Source organism: Morone saxatilis, unplaced genomic scaffold (genome assembly GCF_004916995.1).
Source record: "Morone saxatilis isolate NCDOM2014 unplaced genomic scaffold, NCSU_SB_2.0 Contig24, whole genome shotgun sequence".
NCBI classification, from domain to species: domain Eukaryota; kingdom Metazoa; phylum Chordata; class Actinopteri; family Moronidae; genus Morone; species Morone saxatilis.
This window is the reverse complement of record NW_023339807.1, coordinates 14,143,391-14,154,339: the sequence shown is the minus strand read 5'-3', so window position 1 is coordinate 14,154,339 and position 10,949 is coordinate 14,143,391. Positions and strand designations below refer to the sequence as shown.

General features: G+C 38.8%; 1 protein-coding gene across 1 annotated transcript in view; it reads left to right on the top strand.

Annotated features, from left to right (window-relative positions):
* Positions 1–3,008: 3,008 nt before the first annotated feature.
* The window catches only part of dgat1b (diacylglycerol O-acyltransferase 1b), a gene marked incomplete in the record, with an annotated part of 15,045 nt that continues 7,104 nt past the window's right edge, over positions 3,009–10,949 (top strand). The window contains 6 exon segments of the mRNA XM_035672973.1: positions 3,009–3,435; positions 4,316–4,403; positions 5,852–5,892; positions 6,335–6,420; positions 9,239–9,291; positions 9,824–9,929. Coding sequence (XP_035528866.1) covers positions 3,194–3,435; positions 4,316–4,403; positions 5,852–5,892; positions 6,335–6,420; positions 9,239–9,291; positions 9,824–9,929 — 616 coding nt within the window.

The following is a 10,949-nucleotide window of genomic DNA, read 5'->3' as shown; positions in this document are numbered from 1 at the left end:
AAGTATGTGGACATGCCGATCCGTATAACTGTTTGTTTGTGGCATTTTTTAATGGTTTTGGCATTTTAATGTAGCAACATACAATGATATTTTGGGCCACAGTGTGCTTCCAGCGTTCAAACCGTTTCTGGAAATGACTTTCCCTGCTTCAACATGACACTGCCTCCATGCACAAAGCAAGCTCAATAAAGAAATGACTTTCATCATGTTGAAGAAGAATTTGACTGGCCTGCAAAGAGCCCTGCCATAGCATCCAGGAAGAGTGGAGGCTATAACCACAAATGAACGCCTGTGTTTCTGGAATAAGATGTTCAAAATGTCACATACACATGTAATGTTCAGGTGATCACATACTTTTGGGCCATACAGTGGTTATAAACAGACATATAAAGGCAGACAAGTGAGGTAAAACAGGGGTATTAAATAGGGAAAGGGTAATTCAAAGGTCATGTTTCTATAGCAGGAGGCAGGAAGAAACACAGAGACATGTGAAAAGAGAAATTTGTCGTGCTCCTACTTCCTCTCACAGCTCAGACAGAGAGCTAGTAGAAAGCTTCAGTTTTTGTGGCCCTACAGAAAGTATGAATAATATATAGACAAAACCTCTTATTCTCTAAATTTTAAATGGCTAGATGTTATCAAAAATAACTTGATCTGTGGAGCATTAACAGACTTGCACGCAACAGAGCAACTTCAACAGTATGCTATAGGAAAAGAGACGGCATTGAGCCCAAGTTCATCTCAGGTTAATTTTTCCAACTCTCTGAATTTGCCAATGTCCAGCAGAAAACATCTTAACTGCTCATCAAAACATGAAAGTTATATTGCTGGCATGTATTTATTCATGAATGCATTTTCTGCTAAGAACAAATGTTTTGACTTATCATCAGGGCGTGAAACAGATATTGACTCAAGGTGTTTCACCCTTAAGAGAAGACACAACACAATGGAATGACTCACCAAAAGAAAAGGAACAAGATTCAAGTCTTGGACTCCCTCTACTGGTTCGTAGAGCAGGCTGATAATGGCTGTTGAAATTGTTGCACCGTTGTGGCTGAGACATCTCTTCTGCACAGCCTGCCTGAGGAAGGTTATTACAATTTGTTAGAAAAAGATGGCAGCCAAATGCCAAAACTTTGAATCTGGAGGAACTATGTTGATTTTGTCCCTCATAATCAAACAGCAGACCAGCTTTTAAACATTTTACACAAACAAAAGACAAGAGAAGCAAGAGGAGAGTCGAAAGGGCAACTTTATATGGAGCTTAATATATTTTAATGGTTTGGGGGAAACAAAGGGAAATGTAGTTCAGCAAGAGTTAAAACAATTAGTGATAAGTTTCCTATTGATCCCTCCCCAAGGTCTTTCATCCCAACAACTGCAGACAGGCTCATTACTCTAAAAGACAACCTTATAGACAGTAAGGACTGATAAAACTGGATCAATGCCACTGATCAGTTCCCACCACAGTATGGATAAGCACACATAACTACAATAGACAGAAAGGGCATTCTCATTAAATGAAAGCTTTTAAACACTATTTTGGCTGCTACACAGAAGAAAAGACTTATGGGAAGCAATGTAATTATCCCGTTTGCCACAGTCTCAGGGAAGATAGTACCCATACCATTACAGAAAATTAATAATCCCTAAAATTGGACTGTTAAGGTACTTTGGCCATTGGTCAACAGAGATCTGTATCTTTCACAAGACTAACAGTCCTTATTAGTCACTACAGTAGACCAGGGAGGCTGTAATGCTCATTACACACCACAAAACTATGGATGGATGAAAAACAGAAACGTTGCTTTTCTCACATCTGCACCAGTAAAAGATGTTTTGTAGGTTCAGAGGGTGGAACCAGAGGAAAGGCAGGGAAGACGAAAGGAACGTTGTTTCCTAAATCAGATGGGATTTACCTATTACTGTAGCCACTGCCTAACATTGTAAAACTTGTCAAGCTCAGCTCTTCATTGTGACATTTTATCCGTTTAAGATGTAAGTAAATTCTGCTAAATTTGTCCTCAGCACATCATCACACAAATTATGAATTTTTTAATGACTTATCAATACATTTTTATTTTGTTTGACAAGTAGCATAAAGGTAACTATATCTGAATTTCATTATATAACCCTACGTTGTAAATGACGATAAAATATCCTTGAATCCTTGAAGTAGCTTAACATCCATCAGCTTTAGCTGCACTTAATCAGCCTCTGTTGTCTTTATGGTGCTTTTGAGAGGTTATTTAATCGTAGGGGGCCATTTATAGGACCAACTGTTGTGTTATCTACTTACTTGCACTGTTGTGATACACACTTACTCCCACTGTTCAGCTTACTGAGCCAAAAAAGGCCACTGGTCCAGACTCCAGACAGACTAAAGGCACATGCCATTACACACTGTGTCCCCCTGATTAAAAGGAGTCTTGACAAGGTTGTTAGTGCTTGTTCAACACATGGATAATGCCCAAATCATGGAAAGCCACTGAGCCTGTGCCAAAAAAGCTAATGAACGACATGGAGCGAGTTTAAACTCCCTCTGTGGCCAGGCACTTAGACCCACTTCACTTTGCTTTCTGAAGTCTCAGAGGTGCAGCTGGTGCACTGCTAACCATGTTTACCAGCACAACTAAACATCTTATGCATCCTTTAAAACATGCCTGAGTTTTATTTGTGGATGTTTCTTCAGCTTTTAACTAAGACGTGTCTGACAACTGAGCAAACTCCACGATGATCTTGTGACATGACAGAAAGCTCCAAAACAGCTCACTAAATGGACCATGAGATAACATTCTAAACAATTGTGTTCTGTTATATCCTGCTGGCACCCCTCACGCATCAGATGCACAAAGAGATAGCATGGGTTCAAAACAACGCTTTTGTTATTCTGGAAGGAGCCCAGGCTTGCATGAAGCGCGTTTCCTTGAACACACCCTCAGGTATTGACTCACCTGTCGGTAACAGTGTGTAACAGTTCCCAGGCTGCTGGGAGCTTCATGATGTGGCGTCATGAACACACTCCTACCTCCCTGTCAACTGCACTGTGGTGAAATCTGAGCTCCGGACGGATTGTTTCCGCTTACTTCCCTCTCCTCGCCTACTACGCTAGTAGCAACAGGCATGCTACTATCAGAAGTAAACTGCAGAAGCAGCTAAACTTGAAGACGTTTTTTTTTTTCCCTCTGTCATCATGGGTGACTCGGACGCTGCCAGGGCCTTAACTCGCAGGAGGAGGGCGACTTTGGCGGCGGGGAGAAGTGCGAGTTTGCTGCCGATGGACGGGAGGTCCGCAGCGGTGTGTCAGAACTCAGTGGCCGCTGAGTTTAGCAGGGATGGTGGTCAGGGAAAACGAGAGCGTTCACTGGAGACAGTAAGGTCTAAATCAAAGAGTGAGAAAAAGAAACGCAGGAATGAAATAAGTGACCGACTGAGGTGAGTTCCAACCATACTGTCAATGGTTACAACATATTGAAGTTACCAAACTGTTGGTTCCGTTTGAGGAAAGTTTAGTTTGTTTTGTGACCAAATATGCTAACGTTCGATTTAACGTTCCATTTAACGTTCCTTTTGGTAATGCCATTACATTAGCGTGTTAGTAGCCCGGAACGAACGTTAGCTGGTTCCAATGTGTGGCGGTCAGAGAGGGGTTAACGGCTGGCGGTGTGTCACAGCCAGGGTAGTTTGGGGACTTGTCCTGAAAAAGCCATGTAGATTTTATGTTTCTGTTGTCCCCTCTTCATTCATACTGTGGTTCACATTTTTTATGCTGCTGAGTCTAGCACTTTATGTGTATGGCTAGGAATATGTATGTGTCTGTGTGTCAATATGTGTCACTACAATGTGGGCTGTTTCATTGTCAAGGGCGTATCTTATAGGGGCCCCATAAACAAAGGTGAATTGTGGGTTAATTTCCTGAGTCAGTTATATAATACCAAACTATACCCTGTGGACTGTTTAAAAACTTTAATTTACTTTAACTTTATTAGTTGACTGTACTTTATTTTTCTGTAACAAAATGAAATAATACAAAGTGTGGCAACTGAACCACATCTTTGGAAAATTAGACCAATTTCATCTTTAACCTGCCACAGTATTTTTTGTATTATCTTCTCTCTTATTGCCTTCACTAAAACATAGCAAATCAGTGTGTAGGTTTATAGAAAGACATATACTAAATATCATAATAAGACCTAATATCCACCATTTGTTGTGAAATCAATATGATCATACAGTCAAATAAAAATGAAAGCATCTTAAGCTTGTGATGTTCTTGATTTCTTAACCAATTTAGCCATCTAATTTGTTTCTGTAGCTGTCATAAGACACAGCAGTCCCTGCTGAGTTCAGCCAGTGGTTACAGTAACTACAGAGGAGTCCTCAACTGGTGTGTGGTTATGCTGGTAAGACAAAAGTTTGCACACTCACAAATAAACATACTGTACATACAACACCAAAGAAATGTCCATGAAATAGTGATTTCACTAATGCAACAGCATTTTCAAATACATTCATTTTATCAAAACCTAAAATCCTGAAATCAGTGCTGTCTTCCTATATATATATATCCTGGTGCCTTTTTGTATCATACATTTTGCAGTTTCTTTGTCTTTAGTTTTTGCAGATTATTAAAATTAAATTGATTTATAAGGCACATTTAAAAACAACCCTTGCTGACCAAAGTGCTGTACAAACCAGAGCAGGTAGAGGAGACCATAATTAAAGAGACAGTTAGTTAAAAACTAAGTGTTGACATAAAATCCATTCACAGATAACAAACACAGAGGCATAGGCACACCAGACAAAAAACAGCAATCAGCCACATCAGGAGGATTCAAACGCTAGAGAATAAAAGTATTTTTTAAACCTAACAGTGCATTGATGCATTATTTATAATACGTGAAAGCAAACTACAAGTTTGCCAAATGTGCACTGATGTGAAGTAGCATTGTTGTAATTCAGTTAATATCCAGTTTGTGCTCATTGAGTCTTTCATAGAACCCACTATGAAACAGAATGAGAAAGTAGATAATCCACTGGCACAGACTGATTAGGGAAGAATCGGTCTAAAGTCTATAAATGTTCTATAAATACTCAAAGAGACTCATCGTGTCTGATTCTCTAACAGATCTGATTTCCTTCCAACTTAACCACACTGCAAAAAAACTCTTAGCAAGTGGTTGTATCTGATGGTTTAAATCAAACATGTTACAGTGCAGGCAAATTATGTGTATGTTTCATGAAATAATGAAGAAAATCATGAGTTATCACTCTATTTATTATTGAGTTATGCAGTTGCTTCAAAACCCTTTTGTTGTTGAATTAGCATTTTCTCAAAATATCAAATATATGTGTAAAAACAGTCAAATAATTTAATATGATTAACAAGTTTATGTCAAGCTCAACAGCTTTTGCAGCTCTTCCTCGACCGTGCTGGGGAGAAGTGAATATTAAGGAAGAGAAGCCTAGTGAAGCCTTCTGTTAATCCAGGCTTTGAACACAGATCGTTGTGTTCATCACAGGAGGTTTTCCTTCATTCCCACTGAACTTCTGTCCCATCCCCAGGCATAGAGCCTTTGTGCTGGGTAATGAGATATTACAATCCATTTTGAAAGAGGAAGAGTGAGGAGGAGAGATAAAAAAAATAATGTGGGGAGGAGGAGAACGAGAGGAGGGGAAATAGTTTGAGCATATGAAAGAGATGAGATATATGGAGAGGTAGGAAAGAAGGGGAGCAACAGAAGGAGACATGACAATATGAATAATAATAATGAAAGAAACATACATATAGACACAAACGGAAATACTTACATGAGACAGTCGGATCTTTAACTCTTGCTTTGTGTTACAGGTACTAAGTAATGCTCGCCTCTTCTTAGAGAACTTGTTAAGGTGAGTAAGTACTCTTTTCTTATTCCTGTATGCTTCACATTACCAATAAATACTTGATATTACGTGATATTTCAAGAGGCTTTCCGTATGCCTGTACTCAGTATGTCATTTTTAAATGGAGAAGATTCCAATGATGTTAACTGTGAAAGATATTAAACACACGTACCAGGTTCTCAGAAATTTCACAAACTTCTACCTAATCCTTGAACGTCTCATCAGTGCTTTATTCGGACAATATATCTTTTTCATCACAGCCATTTTTACATCTCTAATAGACATAGGCTACTGGAGTGAAGATCTCTCTATATTTTTATTGGGGGAACATTCACTGCATTCATTGAATTTATTTCTGTATTCCTGCAATTGCAGTTTAATTAATTCATTTCTATTCTTTTAATCTGCCATTTCTTTCCTTCCCTTTTCTTTTTGTTTTGTTTGCCAGGTACGGTATTCTGGTGGACCCTATTCAGGTGATTTCCTTGTTTCTGAATGATCCCTACAGCTGGCCAGCAGCATGCCTGGTGATTGGTAGGTGAAGTTCTCGTCTATCCAATAAGTGACCTGCAACAACACAATCGCAGACAGTCACATAATTAAACACAGCATAATTCCTGTGATTAAGATCAAGTTTATCATTTTATCAAGGGTAGAAAATCATATAAAAATGTCACTTTTGTTTAAATGAGCTTGAAAAGAACCCTGTTTTTAAGAATGGGATGAAAAAATATGGATAGAACCAAAACTAGAATCACTCCTAAACCCCCAAAGCCTCCCACATTGGAGTCTGTACTCAAAGTTTTTTCAATATTTATTTTTATGGTATATCGCAGTAAGAGTCTGCAGTGGTGCAGCTCACTGTGTCTCTAGAGGGACAATCACCTGCCCTATATACTGCACACTGGTGCTGTGCTGCAGAAATAGGAAACGAGTGAGAGAATAGGGAGCAAAGGAGGAGACAGAGTTGAGTCGAGGGAAGCATTAAATGGATGAGAAAGTGAAGTGATGGGAGGTCTGTAGAAAGGGTTGGGAAGAGGGAGAGGAAGCAGGACTAGAGGCAAGTTGGAAAAGAGGGAGAGTAAAGGAGTGGGGAAGGAAGATGATGTAAAGTACTGCATCGACACAGGGCAAGAGAAGAGGGAGGGAGGGAGAGATGGATGAGTCGAGGTAAACGACTGCACTGACAGTGCTTAAGAGACAGGTGAGAACGGGAGTCTGTTTACACTAGCATGGGCAGTAAAGCAGCTCATTCCCAAGGTGCATTCAATACTTATAGAGTCACTGCAGCAACTTATACACAAACACACACACACACACACAAATACACCAGTACAGAGTAAATGAGAAGTCTACAATTTATGGTAACATTACCTCTAGCTCTGTAGATGCCTGATGAAAGTGTTACGTGGTTTACAGGTGCTAAATGGTGTTCTGTTTGTCAAAGATGCTCAACAGGTCTGTCTCCAAAGGGGATTTAAAAAAGAACATTAGCAGCATTATATGCATTTCCTGAGATCTGTGCTCCTCGGATGGGATAGACTCTTGACGTAGGATGAAGAACAGAAAATCCACCGTCAGAATTTAGTATTTATTTTGGTTAAATGTCTCAACTTCTGAACCTTTTATCAGTGGAGCAAAAATGGTGAAATGAATTATTCTTTTAGAATATCATAATATTTTATGATTAAATAAATCACATGAAAATCTCAGTTGTACAGATAGTAGATAAGATAAAAGTGTGACATTTGTCTTAATACATACTCATATAACTATAAGGAGCATCTATGCAGAAACCTGGTGACATGATGCCTGCTTCTAAGTAACTGCAAATTATGACAGGATAAATGAAATAGTTTTCACTGTCCATACAGCAAGTTAACGTCATCGTCACATGAAAAAGAGTTTCGCCTGTAAGGCATTTGTTCCTTCTTAGAACCTTCTTGTCTCTTCACAGTACAAAGTTCACCACAAGGTCAAAAACAAGCATGTGAGCGAAGCGTTTAACTAATTGATTTGGGATGGCATTGCTGATGGATAGTTGCATTGATGACAGGATGATAAGACCCAGTAATCAAAATGTCTGACAGTTAACACATCTGTTCGCTCTAGATTAGATGGATTGACATGCTAATGCACTGATTAGGGTCTTAAAATGGAACAATTGCTGCAATTATGTGCCATCAGTGTGGCTCAGCCTAGACTAGTCAGGGTAATGAGCAATCTACATACCAGTGGTTTCCTTAAGTTCATTTAGCAGTTACCCTGCAGTTTAAACTCACACTCCCACGAAATAAAAAGGAAAAATCTACATACATTTTAGCCTCATTTGCTCCACACAGAATCAGGCTTAGTGGTAACAATTGATGCATAATAAACGTTTAAAAAAACTAAAAACTATTTTTGGCTCAAACATGTCCCAATATTTGCACATTTCTCTAACTGTGAATATTGTAGATGTTAAATACAAATCAAGTTCTCTCTTATTACCTTTCCTAAATATAAAACAATGTTTGTGCAGATAAACAAAAACAGCAACAACTGAAATACACAATGCATGTGCCTGTGCACGCACACCCACACACTTGCGCTGTTGCTCAACAGTCTAGCAGTTGGTGTGTGTGTGCTGTGTAACACATATGCTCTGTTAGTGCTGGCTCATTTCTTTCATCAGGTGTTGCTGTGTAATCATGGGAAAGTCTGTGACTGTGTGTGTGTGTGTGTGTTTTATGTGATAGAACAGGGTCTTGCTAAAAAGGCACTTGAAAAGCATTTTATTATTAAAGTTCATGACTAAAAAATTAGAATCCTTTTGTGTCCCAGTCTTTTGTATAGATGGTAGAGGCAAAATTCACTCTCTTCTGACGTGCTCAGTAAAAATTCTGCCTGTTCTATGTTCATGTGAAAAGCTTGTCTTGTATCCAGTTTGGTAAGATGGTTGGTTTGGTTGTGTTTTCACTTCACTTGAATGATCATGTGTTCCTTTATTGGTTTACTTTAAGTCTCCGACTAATAAGGCCATTTAGAACTAACTGGGTATTGACAAAATAATCTGCCTGAACCAAACAGCAACAATGTACAACATATTGTAATTACAGTTGCCTCAGGAACTTGATATTTGGTTCTTCAAATATTTTGTCTCTATACTTCCCCTGCATCTCACCTCTCACATTTCATACCAGTAATGAGACCTAATAGTGTTTTCCTTTCATTTCATTAATTAGAGAATGACTTATAGGCGTATAAAGAAATATTTTTGTTTTATGAGAATCATATTCATACTGTAAGTAAAAATGTAATATGGTCTATGTTTTGGAGGAACTGACATAAATCTCTCATTGCGTTTTGACAGTGTCCAACGTGTTCATTCTGGTGGCTCTCTACACAGAAAGGCAGCTGTCAAAGGTGAGTGGAGAAACCCTGCTTGCACTTACACATCAGAGCACTGTGTATTTTATTTTTTTTAACTGAACTGTTGAATTCAGAGCACTTTCCCAACTCCCATGAGGGATTATTTTTCTAAAACTGTTCTCTAAAACTGACTGACTTGCTGACCCTCCCCAATTGCATCTGCAAATGTTAAACGGTGAAATGAGAAATTCGTTTCACCATCTCCATTTAGGGCATATTCAGTTATGCTCTGTCTGTTTGGCATGAATATGGAACATCATGAGCTTTTAAAAACTTTAATAGGCCACCCTAACTAAAATGTCTTTCTGTTCAAAAGCAGAGCAAAAGAAATGCTTAAAACTTTCATGTTTAGCTGTATTATTTTCACTGCTTTTTTTTAGAATAAGTTTAAAAGCAGTTAAAAATCTGCAAACACAATCAAGGCAATTAGTCGGATGCCAGCGGTTTAAAATAGGACAACTTGCTGTTTTTAAGATTTAATGTAAAAACTCTTGCTGTCCCTCTCTGCCTCTCTCTTTCTGCCCAGGGTTCATTCAGTGAACTTGTGGGATTTCTGGTTCATTGCACTAACATGGCAGTCATGCTTACATTTCCTGCTGCAGTGGTCCTATTGGTCCCCTCCGTGACCCCAGGTAAAATGTTTTTCTTTTACTGTTATGAAAATACCGTCTCGGCAGCCTTGTTACTACCTACTGTACATAACAGATATAAATACTTGACTATTAGAGAAGCATCTATTACGCAGCCAAACCATTATCCATTCATTGGTAGTTTACAATGTAGCCATGTGTGTAAAACAGAAAAGAATGTAATTGTCATAAAGATTAAGAGGACATTCATCTCCTTACCCTTCAGAGAAACAGTCGACCAGTGTGATATTGCAGTAAAAGACATCTCTTATAGAGAGTCATAATTGGAGTCGGTTAGTGGTAATGGACCAGTTGGTCATGACTGGATTATTTCCAGCTGGCTCTGAGTAGAGGAGAGGACAGGAGAGGAGAGGAGAAGAGAGGAGAGGAAAGGAGGGGGAATAGAAGGAAAAGACAGGAGAGATGCCAAAATAGGTGTGGTTTGCAGTATAGGGTCATCCAAGAGTCACCTTCTTCTGTCTTCATCAGGCTGCCTGACAGAAACCATGGCCTCCTTCCACAAATGATACAATTCACCCATGATGAATTAGCAATACTTTAACAATGGCATAATACACCAGCACACTGTATTCCTTGGGAGTGAATTATTCAAAACATTTTAGAGCTAGTTTTGGAAAAAGTTGCCTGATGTGCATTGGTTACAATATACAGATGTTCACAGTCACTTAAATGTTCCCCTTTGTTTGCAAAGTAAATGGACTCAAGATAGCCAGTAGCATTCATGTCAACAATTATTTCTTCACCAAATGTAGAAAATGCATTACCACAAAGTCAGTGTTCCTCCATTTTGAAGTAGCAGAATGTGTAAGAAAAAGTGCATACTTCCCCCAGGCCGGTAAAAGTAAAGAGTAGGAACTCTACCACGGATACATATTTTGAACTGGAACTTTAAAATGGAAAATATTCCTCTGCCGAGGTCACATTTGTCGCTTAACTCACACATGTTCCACAGTAGGAGTGTTTTACACCATTAACAAAATGTATTTAGCTCACTCTCAGTCC